Source organism: Bombus vosnesenskii, unplaced genomic scaffold (genome assembly GCF_011952255.1).
Source record: "Bombus vosnesenskii isolate JDL3184/JDL3185 unplaced genomic scaffold, Bvos_JDL3184-5_v1.1 scf7180000013352, whole genome shotgun sequence".
NCBI lineage: Eukaryota > Metazoa > Arthropoda > Insecta > Hymenoptera > Apidae > Bombus > Bombus vosnesenskii.
Genome location: NW_022882988.1, coordinates 2,860,040 through 2,875,346, shown reverse-complemented (window position 1 = coordinate 2,875,346; position 15,307 = coordinate 2,860,040). Strand labels below are relative to the sequence as shown.

Here is a 15,307-nt window from a genome sequence, read left to right as displayed (position 1 = left end):
CCGCGCCTCTCGATATCCTCTCCTCTCTTACCGCTACTCGAAAGCGAAATACCGAAGAGAATTAATTATGCAAGCGTCGTACGCGATCGAGCCCGGTTCGTTCATACGTATATACACGTTCGCTACTCGCCGCTTCTACCTGCAACGGAGGAACGGAACACCCTCGGGTAAGACCGATCTTCGCGAGGTTGTACCTCGCACAGAATCTCGCGTATCACGCACGCGATCGCGTCAACAACAACAATCGGGGATACGCGGAGAAACGATCATCCTCGCGATATCGATCGCAGTTGCGGCGAACAGCGCGCGACGCGCTTTTATGTTCCTAATTGGAGATACATACTCGCAACGCAGAGGTTTCCACGCGCGGCTCGCCGAAGTATCGTGTTACGAAAGGTATATGCCAAGTGCACTTGTAAGGTATCCCCTCTGTCAGTCCGACACATAGCGAAACAGACATCGAGCAGAAACACCTGCTCGAGAAACATCGAGGCTTCGTCGGTCTGATTCTATGAAATGCACGCGTGTTTAGGTGGAACGATCTAGAACCAAGGTGGGCAAAATAAATAGGAAGAAACGGAGGTGAAGCGGACCAGTAGACACTCCTCGTATGTAGTCAGACTCGGACTCGTCGAAGCTACGAGAACCTTCGATTTTATTGATAGGACACACACAGCTCGTAGTGTGTCGCGTTAATCGAACGATGTTGACGACCTTAACGAGAGCTCGTGGACCCTGCTAGACGCGCGCTTCTTTGTGTCGCGGATCCATCCGTTGCGTAGTGTCGGCTATGGGAAGAGGGAGAAAGAGAGAAACCGAGAGAACAAGAAAGTCACGGAAAGTGCGACAGAGAGACACAAAGAGAAAGAGGGAAGAAGCTTCGAGGGTTTTGGTGGGGGGCAGGGGGGCAGCAGGGCTGGAGGAGGCGGTAGGGGCAAAGACTATATTGATCACTGACCTTTCCTGCGGCCGAATGGTCCGAAGAACGTGCCGTTCTTGCCGATGACGTTATCGTCGATGTACTTGAGCAGTTTCGTGGTATCCTCCCCTTTTCTAGAGGCGATCGACTTGACAGGACGCGGCGGCGCAAGCCTCTGGTTACCGCTGGTCAGCGTGCTCGGGCTGACGGTGTTGGTTGTGGTTGTGGTGGACGTGGTGGCCGTGGTCGACGTTGACGTCGACGCTACGGCGTTCGGTTGGCCCGCTAAGCCGGCGCAGCTTGTGCTTCCAGCCGTAGGGCACGTCGTTTCCTCCGCGAGGGAATTGATCCTCCGCTGCGACCCGCTCCAGTTCTTACCACACGAAATCTTCACCGAGCAACTCATTCTCTCATAGTAATCGGGTACCTCTCAGTGTGCATAGTAAGGGTAACGACGATTCGACACACGCGATAACGCACCCGATCGTTGCATGTACTCTCCGCGATGTGCTCACGGAGCCGAACGTACCGACAAACACTACGGAATAAACGTGTGTACGATGTATTATACGTGTATATATACGTTTGTATGCCTCCTTAGTTAGAATTTGTCACTCGCCGTACAGCAGTAGCATCGTCCGCAACGAGAATGAACAAATTTGCCTGTCTGGTTGCCCTTTCTCTTTGTCCCTTGCACTCTCGGATACACGTGTTTATCACTGGAACGTTAATTGGAACGGTGCGAGGGACGCGAGGGTTTAGTTATGGTTCGTAGTCTGATTTAAAAAAAAAAAAAAAGAACAGACGAAGAGGGACGCGCGCGTATCGCGTGTTAATCGTCCGTTCGAACGATAACTACAGGCGGAACGAACGAGCTTCGCGAATATCTCTTTCGTTCTTTCTTCCTCCTTTACTTTTTCTTTTTTCCCTGTTCCTGGCTTGTTCTACACCTTTCGTTATTTGACAATGTTTCGATCGATTTCGACCGATCCGTTCCAGGCGTACGGGACGAGGAAAAGTTTAGCGTTCACTCTGCTTCGCGATATTTGCTCGACTTTCGACGTCACGCGATCCGGTTTGTTTCGTGTTTTTGTACCTTCGAATACGTTAGCGCGACCACCGTCGGATTAACTCGAGCTTCGACTACTTCCGTGATAGCTTGCCAAGCAATTGCGCACTGTGAACACATACAACCTCGCTCGATGCTGAGGCGAGACTGAATGTCTAGCGGACGAGCTGCCCGGTTCGCCAATGGCGTCACATGGTCACGCAGGCGCCGTCGAGTCTCGCTTCGCTTCGGGGCATCTTCTCTTTGGATCGGACGTGCGGGGTACCGCGAAAACATGGAACTCATTTTTCCGCGAGTCCCCACGCGGAATCTACTTAAATGCTGCGCTCGATATTGCAATTATTATTTGCTATTTCTTTTATTTGTTTAGCAACGCGAGAAAACTACCGTGTGAATTAAAACTCGCCGCTAATCCGTGTAATTCCTTTTTTAGGAGCAGTGGATTTACATTTCTTGAATGGGTTTGTTCTTTCGTACTTCTTATAACGTTAAAGTTTTGCACCATACAGACAGATATACATGTGTGCATTTGTTTTTTCTTTAATTGGCGCGTGAGTTCTTAGTTCTGTCAGGCATTTCGAGATATCATTCAATTTTATTTATCTTTCATTAATATCGACAGCCATACGGTAGGTAAACATAACTGAAAAACAGAAACAATTAGTATCTTTTTTCAATCTTAAATAAATTCTTCTTTGGAAGAGTGAACTTTTAATGAAGCGATTCTTTTAATCGGCAACTCCGTATACATTCAAAGAACGTATTTTTCCAGAAACGACTGCTCTTTAAGTTTCTCAACTTGCCATTGCGAAAATATGACACAAATAGACGTCTCATGCTTCAAAGGAGAGTTTTATTTCTGGCAAACCTCACTCTCTGAACTCGAATCGTTATACAGGAACCGTGCAACTCTTGTACGTTAATCTATATTCGTTATTAAGAGTACTTAAGGAAAAGGAAAGTAAGAAGACTACTTTTTCTTCGGTTTATCGTAATTACGCAAACAACTCCTAGTTGTATCGTTATGATCCTTTGCGCGTTAAAATCCGAACTCCCTCGTTTTAAACATACAAAATTGAATTTGCTACAAAAACCATTGGGTTTGTATCTTTTACCTTGATCGTCTCCTTCCACGTTATAGATAGACAGTTATTCGTGTAACCTCTTTTCCATGATCTGCACTGGCAATCTCCAACCATATGGCCCGATACGTTAAATATAGGTCAACCGAAGGCACGTGCGTTTTCCCATTAAGCGAACAATTAGAATCATTAGCCGCGAATACAATACCACGATCGTGTTAACACATTCTAATAAGAGCGCAAAATTCGTGACAGCATCGATATTCGTTTGCATTGTTCGAAAACTGTTGCTCGTCGTTGAACGTCGTTCGATGACGCATAGAAGAATATCAATGGTCGAGGTAGTCGAACGAAACTCTCAACGCGAGTATCATCGAAACGTTTCCCATAATCATCGTGGTAGCGATGTAATTAACAGGAAACAGACCTATCGTACGGTAATAAACGAATCGCTTTTTCCTCCGGTTACGTCCCTGTAATTAAAGATCAGTGAAATCTCGTCTGTTAGCGCGTTTCTTTTTTCACTTTCCGGCAGTATTAACGGCATAGCGGAATCTTTGGATAAAATAAGAGACACAAATTGCACCGTTCGTTCGAATCGATAAAAGAGGAAACGAGGCGAGTATTTCCTTAAAATCTATGGCAACGCGTACCAACAGCGTATAATATTCTTTTCATCGTATCCAGCTGGAAGCCGTAAAGAGGCTTTGCCTTTCACGACGATTTATTCGAGCTTCTCGCGATTCGCGCAAAACGATTTGAGCCTAGAATATTTAATAAACAATGTGGCGTTCTCGTGGCTTCCACGTGCCTTCGACGCCGCTCTAAAATCTATGCTTACGTTTGATTCGTAATTCGTTCTCATTACAGAGTTCTCATTGTCGAAGAAAACGATGCGACAACGACGGCTCCGTGAGTCACGATGTCACGCGAAGCACAACGTCCACACAAAGAAATCAAAGAAGGCGACTAAATTCGTTCTTTATTCCTGTCGTAAGCTCTGCAATTGTAGGCGGTCGCCAACACGCTATGAACTACGTACATATGTATATACGATCGATACAGACGTTCACAGAAGCGTGATAATACAGAAACGTAAAGTCACGAATCATCCGTAATGACTTTCGCCGAGTCAACAGATACGTTGTACGACACATGTTTACTTCTTCAACATCTGCTCTTCACGTGACTTTTTCATGCAAATATTCTTATTAGCACTCTATATATGTGCGTCAAATAGATGCTACTATCGTCTGAATTCGAACATGATTAATGGCGTTAATATCACGCTTTATATAATATAATCACGTGTTTACGATTAATTAAAAGCAATCCAACATTATCAACCGATTTGTGTAGATAAAAGTAAAATTGGCCAAATTTCTTCTTAATCGATAAATAGAAATCTCTCATCCTCTGCTTCGATACGAAGAACGCGTTAGATTTTGACAAGGTAACGCCATGTTTATCGCTCAAACGCTCCATGGTAACGAATTCCACGTGATTCTTGCGGCTTTCGTGGCTAGCTGACACTCGGGCTCTGGTTACGCTCGTCCTCACGTAGATCGAATTTGGCACGATGCTGAAGTTTCAAACCGCGACCAAAGAAGACCTGAAACTGGCCGCATCCATTCAGCGCAGACGGCAGATAGATGCGGAAAGAAAGGAACGAATATTCAATCCACGATTCAGGAAAATCGGAGTAAGTCTGAAGGAGCAAAGTGTTTCCATCGAGCACGATAACCTGTTACAGATCGATCGTGCATGAAGGACAAAAACGATAAGTGTATACGCACGCGAAAGAACGATATATCATGCTGCGCTTTCGAGAACGTCCGGCATAATAATTTTTATCCGTAACACCCGCAGATAGACAAGGAATTCTTGGACAAACAGGTCGCGGAAAAGAAGCAGCAGCGTGAGCTGGAACAGGCCCGAGAATCTCAGCTCGACGAGAATTTGATTCGCAGTAGTAAGGTCGCTTTACTGCTGGAAAAAGAACAAGAAGAGGTAAACTGTCAATTATGGACGGTAAAAAGTAAACGGCCGGATGATTAATTGTCTTTTGCAGTGTCATCGTTAAAAATTCCGACTTTGTTCGCGTACTCGTTGCTCTTTGCGCGTTTCTTACCTTTTCAATACTTTGTTAGCGGAATCCACGTTACACCTTGTCATTTGTTGATTTTCCAGGAAAGGCGAAATATAAATAAGGAGATCGAACACTTTAGACAGCAGTATCAGCGTGCTGAACAGCGTCGGGATTTCGATCTTTACGATCCGACTGCTCTTAAAAAAGGCGATGTCGACCTTTCTTTTGAAGCTGGTTTTGGACAGAAGTAAATGTTGTCGTAGTAAATTTCATTCGCGTGAGAATCTCCTCGAGCTTGAGAAGGAACGATGTTAAATATTTGATGGTCGAATGCTGCAGATTCGCGGGCGAGGACGATAATGCAAAAGAACGGTCGAAAGCGCAGAAAGAAGAGATGAGGTGGTGGATCGAAAAGCAAAAGAACGAACGTATGCAGGCGGAGAGGGAACGCGAGGAAGCCGAGAAAGCGTACGAAGCAGCTGTCATCTCCAGGGACAAGCGTGCCATGGCGTTAGATCAGATGGAACGGGACTGTCGTCGAAGATTGAACGAAGCCACCGCGCAATTTAATCGAGCTCTGGTAAGGCTTTCTCCTATTTAGTCCTTCGACGAAACAATCGGGAACAAAGCGTCAGGAACTGCAAGAAAAAGATAAGAATCTTATTATCTGACGATTGTATTTTACAAGCCGGGGAACACGGCTTGAGAATCGAATTTCCTTCTCATACAGACGGAGATCCGTTTCCCTGTCGTGTTCCTCTTCTAGGTATTTGCGTACTAGTCGTTGTTCGTGAACGACGAGAAAGTGTGAATTCAGATAATTAAGTGCTCGATGGTACTTCATCTCATTAATTGATTTAAAGCCCTCCCTCTCTTGTTGTCTCTTCTCTCGTCGCGAACGAGCCAATGACGACGAACCGTGAAATGTCAAAGTTCAACGGTGGCAAAATCTCGTTGTACTTGATACGGCTGTTCTATTCTGTTCGCTGATGAATTCCCTCGGTGTCACTGCACCGACGAGACGGAGTTATTGTCGCTTCGTCGTTTAACACGTCCCGAGCACGGGCTACACAGTTAACATAAACCTTCGCCGAAGGTGAGCACCGTTTACAGCAACGACGAGGTTGCTACGGTCGATGAGCAAACTTGGTGACGTCATCGACGTACGAGTCTCTGTAACAACACGACGAACGATCCTTCGGTCGCTTCCCCGACTCTTCCTACACGTTCTGATCCTTCACTTTTTTTTCTCTTTAAATTGTCACGCTCCGTTGGATCGTGCGTTTTAGTCGAATGACCGGCTTCGTTTTTCGTCCCCTTGCGACAGGCTGAGGAGCAGAAGTACCGCCGCCACTGCGAAGCCCTTCAAGAGGAGGAGGACAAGAAGGCGGATATCTACAATCACGTGACTGGGGACTTCCTTACGGAAGCCAAAGAGCAGGCGGAGAGCACTCATGGACCGCACAAACCGTTGGCCTCACGTTACAAGGGCATGACTGCGGACGAGCTTAGGGTTTTCAGAGAGGCGCAAACACAGCAGCTGAAAGAAATCGAGGTAAAAGCCGATGGAATGAACGCTTGTTTTGCGCGGTTTTAACGATGCGCCGCGGATGGTTGAAACAGTGCCAACCGTTGTCACGGCCATGCGAGGGCACGGCCAGGGGAACAAAAAATTTGGCTCGCTCAGGGTAAACCTCTTTTTCCAGAAAATGAGATTAGAGGAGAAGCGAAGGGACGAGGAATGGGATCGGTTAATGAACACCCAGGCAGAGATAGCGGATTCGTATCAACGTGAAATTGACCGGAGAAGAACGTAAGAGGTTTAGGTTAAACATTTGTTGAATTATAACAAAAAAAAAAAAAGGGATTTGAATAAATCGATACGTTGCAGAGAGATTAAGAAGAAGATAGCAGAGGAGAACTTGGAACTCGCGCAACAACACAAATCTCATCAGGATTATCTGAACCGTGTGCTCTACAAAAACAAACCGACTGCAGCCTTTTTTGAACAATTTAACAGAGACGCCCGCTAAAACGAAAGCTTATACAATGATACGAATAAATGACTTTTTTTTTATATGGATACGTATATCTTATACTTACTATTCATAACTTTTATACTTTTACCTTTTCACGCGCATTTTCTACGTGTAATGGAATACGATTATCCGAAATGTTGGCTTGTTGGTAAATGATAAATTTGCCGCTACATAAATCATCTTCAGTCGGTATTATATCATCTGCTTGCACATCATGTTTTGTATTTTATAACAGAGAAAGTTTTACGGACAATCACATGAATTTGGAATTTTAATGTATGATTTTATTGCAATGCTTTAAATATACTGCAGGATATTAACATTTTATGTACTATTATCGACCATCCTGTTGAATGCATGCATTTGTGCGCTATCGGTAAAATGAAACATTGTTGATGTTTACGCGTCCGGCTTCAATGATGTTGCTTGAAATATCTCCCGAAACATTGCAAATGTAAATTAAACGTACAATATATCTTTCATCATGTTCCTTGACGCAACATAATATTGCGAAACATAAATCATTCTAGCGATAAAATGCTCGATACAGAACACGATGATGCTCGGAAACAAAGGTTAGCTTTAAGGTTATATATCTTCCTGTATTCTTTGTTTTATTTATGATAAATATATTTGGTAAGTTTTTTTTATCAATAGCAGCGAGCGGGATACGTTGCTCGAAGAACAATATGAAATTGTGGAGGACCTCAAACGAGATTTGCACTTATGCAAGGTATACCGTTTGTACAAATTAAAACATTGTATATATACACCTAAAAATATTTGTTATATATCCACTTTCTAGACAGAACAATACAATATGCGAGTTGAATTAGAAATTCTGCGAAATGAGAATCAAAAGGTTACCGATATAAAAGAATCCCTGAATCGTATTCATTTAGAAGAATGTGATGACGAAGATGCACATAAAAAGGAAATAAAAAATTTACAAGAACGTATTAAGCTGTTAGAAACAGAAAAAGATTCAGCTTTGCAACTATGGCATATTTCCCTGGATACTGTAAGTGCCTTAGAAGATCAATTAAAAGGATTTCATGTGTACGGGAAAGGGACAAAATTTCATCAAGAACAAACAAATGCTATTAAGGAAAGTTACTCGGAAGCTATTAGAATGTTAGAGGAAAAACTTGCGTTGGCCAAAGATAATTTTATCAAACATCAAACGCTGTATGAAAGTAGTAAAGAAAAAATTAGCAGTTTGACTAATGAAAAGGATAAACTTTTGGAAAAATATAAAGATCTTGAAATGAGCGCCCATGATAAAGGTCAGTAACATCTATTTATAATTTGCAATAACAAATAGAGACATTATTTTTATTTTTTAAAAAGACAGGAATAACCAGCTGACGATAGAAACGTTAAAACAGGAATTAGCTTATGCCAAAACAGAAACCAATAAAATGGTACAAGCAAAATTAGAATTAGAAAAACAGTTGAATGAAGTTAAAACATATGCTGCAAACGTAATGGAAAGAGACAAGGAAACAAAGACTAAGATGGGAGAAGTTATTGAATTGATAGAATCTGCAGTTAGAGAAAAGGATTTGGTGCTTCGTCGTGAAACTCTTGTATTGGAGGAAAAAGCCAGATTAGAACAGAGACTAAATGTAATAGGTAATGAATATGATGTAAAAATACAAGAGTTGAATAAAAAAACAAGAGATGAGATTGAGTTAAATACGAAAAGGTATCTAACAGAGATCAATGAACTTAAGGCAGAACTAAAGGCAAAAATAACAGTAGCAGAAAAAGCTCAGAGAGAATTGAAATTTACTGAAGAAGAATCAAACAAAATACGTAGAGATTTAAATGTGAAAGTATTAGAATATGAACAAAAAGCCAAACGTATGGAACTTCAGTTACAAGTATACGATGAAACAATAGCTAAAAATAAATATGATATGGAAATTAAGCAATTAAGAGAAAAAATTATTGTTCTTGAGAGTAAGCTGGGTACTTCAAATGATAAATTACAGAAGTTAGAGGAACAGCAAACTAGTAACATACAAGATCAGATGAATAAAGCTGATCATAAAAATAAAGATATAATGAAACAATATTCGGATTTAGAGAATCAATTAGCTAAAACATTAGGTGATAAAGAAAATCTTGTATTGCAATTAAAGTCATTGAAACATGATTTTGAGTATGAAATACAGAAAAGAGATAATGAAAGGCACTCTCTTGAAAATAAAATTCAAGAACTTGAAGCTAATCTTCATAAAGCAACTTGTATAAAGGAAAATAAATTTAGAGATGACATTACTGATGGAATAAATCCATATGTCAAAAATAAGCCTAGCTTTGATATTACGTAAGTAAATACAAGTATTTATTAGGTCAAGCGATATTATAAAAAATATTTCTATTACAGAGTTGAAAACAAATGTCATTGTTGTCAGTCTGCATTATCAGATTATATGAATAAATTGCAAGAGAAATTTGATAGAAAAACAAAGGAGTTAATCAATCACGTTCAAGTTCACCAAAAATTAAGTAAAAAGTACATAAACTTTTTCCAGATGTAAATAAGAAATTATCTGTATCATTATGTTATTTTACATTTTAGATGGAGGGATGAAGCAAAATCTTTGACAGTTAAATTTCAAGGGAAATCTAAAGAACTCAGGGGAAAGATAAATTTCTTACAGAAGGAAAATAACGAACTAAATAGAGAATTATTAACTTGCAAACAACAATTGGCACAACATGCAATTGAGGATATACAGAAGTCTGTATTTACTGTATTCATGTAATATAAGATATTTTGGACTAACTATGGATATTTTGTTTTAGATTTAATGAACCAAATGAAATTAGGTGATATTTTTCTGCATCTACAAGAACTTTATAATGGATGTTTCATCATGTACATATTACAGGAATATGTAAATTTATTCACAATAAAAATACATTTTATGCTACAGATATCCTTTTTTTAAACACTGTCTATCTATATATAGTAAAGTCAATATTGTGCTTACTCTTTGGATACAATGCAGGCTGTAAATAAACTAGGAAACCAATATAATATTTCATTTTCACCTTGTTCGTCTAACCATGCCAGTCCTTCTTTTACCATGTGGTCCAAGGCTTTTTGTGTTCTATCTGGTTCCCATTTTAACTCCTTGCACAGCATATTTCTTGAAATATATGCATTTCCAGATAAACTAGCTTGCTGTAACACAGCAGTATGGTCCATACTCAATTCACCAGGAATAGATTGTACTAAATGCTTGCCACGTCCAATTGGAACAATAGAAAATCCATTTCCAAAAATTCGTAATTTTTTGGCTGCAGCTAATAAATCCTCATTTGTGATCTCTTGGTGTTCTTTCCTACGGCCTCTGGCTTGTATCAATCTTGTCCTAAGTTCGTCCAATGATATCAATCCACCATTTTTATAATTTGTAGCCATACAAACTTCGACAATTTGAACAGCAAGTTCATAATAAAAATCTCCTATGCCAAGAACTGACCAAAATCCTTTACCCGAGGCCAAAGGATCTACACCTATTGATGCACACATTTCAGTAAATTGCCGCCGAAAGCGTGCATTCTTCTTAATTTCATTTTTATACTTTGAGGCGAATTCTTCTAAATTCACGCGAAATGTTTCCATATGCTTTGTCATTTGCTCAAACTGATTTTCTTGAATCTCAGTTCCCTTATCTCTATATTTTTCTCGCTCCAGCTTTTGTTTTTGAATAGCACCAACGCCTGCCTTTCGCCTCATCGTGCAATATATTTTATACTGTGTTACGAATTACAAAAGTACGAATTAGAAATTACACCGAAACAAAATTAAAATGGTCTTATCTAGTTATTAAATGGTCGAAGTAACTGTCATGTTCCTTCATGCATTAGGTCCTCTTCAAAAACATAACCTAATGTCGATACAATGACATAGTACTATATGTCGTTTCTACAATAGATACTTTGATTCTTAAACATTGTTTTCAATACGAAATGAAGGTATTGATGTTTATACAATATGACAATTTATGACGCGCACAAAATGTTAAATAATTGAAAAAACTTGTAACTTGTAAATACATTCGTACAGATTCGTGCCTTCGTATCGCCTATACATTGTACTTCGAATCTCTTACACAAGGTGTCAGGTATCAGTTGGCTTCAGACATCAAAATTTAAATATGGCGTCGGCAATGGAAATTGATGATGAAGAAAGTGATTTACCAACTTCGAGTAGTAGTAAAGGAGAGAAAAAACGTTTCGAAGTAAAAAAGGTGAGACAAAGAAATTAGGAAAATATTTCATAAATCTCCTATAAATTTAAAAAGTTTTAAGAAATTAATCCACGAATTCTAACCTCATTTTTGCGTTGTCATTTTTATTACATTCGCATGGTTTATCTGTAATATTTAATTGAAAATACGAAATTTTATATTACAGTGGAATGCTGTGGCCCTTTGGGCGTGGGGTACGTATTCGAAAATTACATTATATATATAATTTATTGTAAAAAATAATATGGTTAATTTAATACCTATGTCGCAAGATTTTTCCAATAATTATAAAATTTATTATTTTACAGATATTGTAGTAGATAATTGCGCGATCTGCCGTAATCATATAATGGATTTATGTATTGAATGTCAAGCAAATCAAGCGTCAGCTACTAGCGAAGAATGTACCGTAGCTTGGGGTGTATGCAATGTATGCATTTTATCGTTATAGCATTTTGTTACAATACACATTTAGTATCAACAGCAGAAGTAAAATATTTTAACTTTTTTATTTTAATTTTTTACACTTTTTTTTCGCATAGCATGCATTCCATTTCCATTGCATCTCACGTTGGTTGAAGACTCGACAAGTTTGTCCACTTGATAATCGAGAGTGGGAGTTCCAAAAGTGAGTACAATTTACAACAAACAACAATACACAACAGGCTTCTTAAAGCTTTTGAAAATTGTGTGTTTGTAGAAGAAGCACAAAAAATGTTCATATATTTTGTATAACTTTTCTGTTTTATATATATACTAACTGCGACACGCAACTGTTATATTTATTTTAGATACGGTCATTAGCCGAGTGTGTTCAACTACCACGAACATCTGAACCCTCCAGAATGCCAAAGCCGATGCAAGTTTAACTACATATGTGAATAAAAGACATTTAAATAATCGACGTAACAGCATCATAAAAAAAAAATCGGCGGCATATCTACAAGCGTCATCGCAGTGCTTTTGGCAAGGAAAATAAATTACAAATTTGCTTGAAACACAACGTGATTAAAACATTATTGCACCAGCAGTATCAACTTTATAATGATCTATCTATTGAGTTAAAACAGCGAATACTAAAACTATGAGCTATTGAAAGTTTCTTATCTTATCCGTTATGCATTATATGACAATGTACTTCTTAGTCCTAAGAACATAAATAAAGGAAAATAAATTAAATAATTATTTAGTCCATATATTTTTTCACATCGTTTCATTAAAAAGCACACCTCTACCTCTACACACAACTATAATTTTACATTTTTTTTTCACAGCATCATTTGGAGTTAAAGAGCCGAATACAGAGATATAGAAGTATCTTACGCCGGTGCATTTTTCCCTAGGATTATTTTTTTACCGAATTTTCCAATGATCCGCTTATCTGATTGTAAGAAATACCATCTAGCAAAAGTTTTGTCCTTGCCCTTCTCAAGAACGGTGAATTCACGTAATCCACTCTTTCGATCAGCAATTTTTTTACTTTAAATAGATATTGGTTTCACCGACACACACAAGACCTATAAGAAAGATGTTTCAATATCTTTAGGTAAAATATCCTTTACATTGACCGTGTCGCAAAAATTGTGTACACGCGTGTTAAATATAGATAAATTTATATATAAAAGTATGCGTATCAAGTATTGGTTTCTTAAGATCTACTTCTTTGGAAAGATTGATGGATATTTTTCTCTCGAGACGTTAAGTAAACTCAATCTCATCGAAATGGCAACGACAGGTATCGTAATAATAGCTTTTACGTTCTGACAACCTACATGATTCTCCTGCCTTTATGCTCTTATCATTAATCCGCGCTATTATAGCACCTGGATTTTTAATGAGACATAACAGCTGCCTATCTCCGTGACCCGTAACGACACGTCGAGGCCAATCGACCGCTTTGAGATCATCTCGAATCCCTTTTCCAGTTCTAGTGTATTCAAGAGGTATGGGGCAATACTTATCAAGCGGCATACCGTGGAGGAGCCTCCGACGAGCTGGCTTCTAATCCGGGCATACAGTGAAAATTACATCCATGGAGACCAAGCGACATTCAGCAGAGCTGCGACGGAGCATTAGTAAGTCTTTCCGGCTCCGACTTTACCTCGTCTCACCTTCCTTCTTTTTTTCCTTTTTTTTTCTTCCGCTAATGTCTTTTTTATTTTTACTAAGCTTACCATTCCTACTCTCCTACGCAGTCACTGCTATAATAGAAAACACGGTATCATCGTAGAAATGGGATTTGTTTAAGTTCCAATTTGCCCGACGCACGGCCATGTATTTCAATAAATCGCAATAAACGGTCGTCCAATAATGATAATATCGCTGTCAAATTACAACGTCTGCTTTCAGTCGCACGTTTCGGTCAGAAACTAGAGTTTCGCGACATCGGTAAATATTTATAATTTAAATATTTGAAAGAGAGCGAAACGTGGAAAGGGACGGATCGGGATGGATGAGGGACGAGGCAGCTGGAAAGAGCGGGAAACGCGGGTAATTCGGCAAGCGGATTTCAATGATTTCCAGAGAGCAAGTTTCGCACGAAACGCGGCTAACTATGGCTGCTTGAAATATTTAGCTGGTCGCGTGAGATACAATATAAATACGATTTGCATTCTCACCCTCGAGATAGAGAGCGATAGATAGATAGCTCGGTTAGGGAAACGGCCATAGGCTGATCGAAGAGGTTCGAGAAAGCGTTCAGGAGGAGGCAAAATTGGTAGCGGAGGATGGGAGTACGAGTCGCGAAGGTCTCATTTCCGCCGGAAACAGAGGTTCCCTCGTCCTTGCTGCGAGTTACCCTCCCTTCTTCTCTCTTGTCTCGTCCAGATGGAGGCAGAGTCCAATCGAATTAAATACATTCCCGAGGATCGTCCAATCGACGACCTCCGCCAGTGGTATTTGTCGGGTAGAGTCGTTCCACTCAATACCACTGTCATATCTTTTCGTCAAAGTCTACCCCTCCCTCTCCACCTTCACGCTGTTTCTCCTTATTTCAGTTACATCGACAGCGACCGAATAGTTTACTTGTTTTTCCTCATTCTTTTTATCAACGCGTCGTAGCGGGCAGCTACGACCATATCGAAAATTCATTAAAGCCTCGTGTAATTGGGTCGAGAAAGAGAATCGCCGCTGACCCTTCGCATGGCTCCTTTACGCTCCGCTCTCGCCGAGATAATTTTATTTCGAACGTTTAATGATTTCACGTGTCGATACGTTTTCGGTCCTCCGCTGATGGCCGTGGGCGACAACAAGAGGCTATTCCTTTCGGCGGGCGATTATTTTATTGCAGTATTTACCGGAGAAAAGGACAAAGAGGAGAAGGTATAAGCGTATTTCAATTCGCCATAAAATCGAAGCATTTCCGCTAGTTGTACGTTATATTATTCAAAAAAGTTCCCCTGCTGGGAGACCATCCATTATCTGCTGTTCCGATAAATCCGCCAAGACGTTCTCTCTTCTTGTGTTTGGAGGATATATCAAGGTTTCCTGGTCCCGTCGTTGTCGCATCGCCTTTTCTTCCTTTTCCACGCTTGGTTCCTTTCTGCCAACGTGGACTTTCGAATCGACGAGAGTTACAGGACAGGAGCCGATAAATTGCAAGATTTTTCCGTGACCGATACAAGGAGCATCGTGCCTCGTCCAAGAATTATCGCGCGAACGGTCAAACTCGCGCGAAACGTTTCGTATTCATCGAATGTTAAATGCAAATTCACACAGTCCTTGATTATTTCGCTTTCAAGGTGTCCCCGCTATAAATAATCTCGTCGTTAATAATAATCGATATTCTCGTTGCGTGGCCGATTCAGTCCGATAATAACTATTATCGTTAATAGATGAC

General features: G+C 40.1%; 5 protein-coding genes across 7 annotated transcripts in view; 3 read left to right on the top strand and 2 right to left on the bottom strand.

Annotated features, from left to right (window-relative positions):
• The window catches only part of LOC117236786, a 54,426-nt gene extending 52,090 nt beyond the window's left edge, over positions 1 to 2,336 (bottom strand). The window contains exon 1 of the mRNA XM_033500042.1: positions 959 to 2,336. Coding sequence (XP_033355933.1) covers positions 959 to 1,325 — 367 coding nt within the window. The 5' untranslated portion in view covers positions 1,326 to 2,336. The remainder of the gene's footprint in view (positions 1 to 958) is intronic.
• Positions 2,337 to 3,550: 1,214 nt separating this feature from the next.
• Positions 3,551 to 7,242, top strand: LOC117236789 (RIB43A-like with coiled-coils protein 2). Its single transcript, XM_033500046.1, has 7 exons — positions 3,551 to 4,772; positions 4,940 to 5,080; positions 5,261 to 5,406; positions 5,499 to 5,739; positions 6,487 to 6,714; positions 6,866 to 6,972; positions 7,051 to 7,242. Exons 1-7 carry the CDS (start codon positions 4,650 to 4,652, stop codon positions 7,190 to 7,192), a joined length of 1,128 nt encoding a protein of 375 aa, XP_033355937.1. The 5' UTR covers positions 3,551 to 4,649; the 3' UTR covers positions 7,193 to 7,242.
• A 331-nt stretch (positions 7,243 to 7,573) lies between these two features.
• On the top strand, positions 7,574 to 10,241 carry LOC117236788 (sodium channel and clathrin linker 1-like). Of its 2 annotated transcripts, none has more exons than XM_033500045.1 (7): positions 7,574 to 7,773; positions 7,859 to 7,931; positions 8,004 to 8,484; positions 8,549 to 9,533; positions 9,594 to 9,722; positions 9,789 to 9,950; positions 10,016 to 10,241. In XM_033500045.1, the coding sequence occupies exons 1-7, from the start codon at positions 7,736 to 7,738 to the stop codon at positions 10,041 to 10,043; spliced, it is 1,896 nt and encodes a 631-aa protein (XP_033355936.1). In that variant the 5' UTR covers positions 7,574 to 7,735; the 3' UTR covers positions 10,044 to 10,241. The 2 variants fall into 2 exon arrangements, with proteins under 2 accessions (XP_033355936.1, XP_033355935.1); XM_033500044.1 differs by having other exon boundaries at positions 7,856 to 7,931.
• Positions 10,076 to 11,198, bottom strand: LOC117236793 (vacuolar-sorting protein SNF8). Its single transcript, XM_033500058.1, has one exon. The coding sequence runs from the start codon at positions 10,953 to 10,955 to the stop codon at positions 10,200 to 10,202; it is 756 nt and encodes a 251-aa protein (XP_033355949.1). The 5' UTR covers positions 10,956 to 11,198; the 3' UTR covers positions 10,076 to 10,199.
• A 90-nt stretch (positions 11,199 to 11,288) lies between these two features.
• Positions 11,289 to 12,654, top strand: LOC117236796 (RING-box protein 1A). 2 transcript variants are annotated; one of them, XM_033500062.1, is made up of 5 exons: positions 11,289 to 11,469; positions 11,636 to 11,663; positions 11,778 to 11,899; positions 12,012 to 12,097; positions 12,261 to 12,652. In XM_033500062.1, exons 1-5 carry the CDS (start codon positions 11,377 to 11,379, stop codon positions 12,271 to 12,273), a joined length of 342 nt encoding a protein of 113 aa, XP_033355953.1. In that variant the 5' UTR covers positions 11,289 to 11,376; the 3' UTR covers positions 12,274 to 12,652. The 2 variants fall into 2 exon arrangements, with proteins under 2 accessions (XP_033355953.1, XP_033355956.1); XM_033500065.1 differs by lacking the exon at positions 12,012 to 12,097 and having other exon boundaries at positions 12,261 to 12,654.
• The last annotated feature ends 2,653 nt before the right edge of the window (positions 12,655 to 15,307 follow it).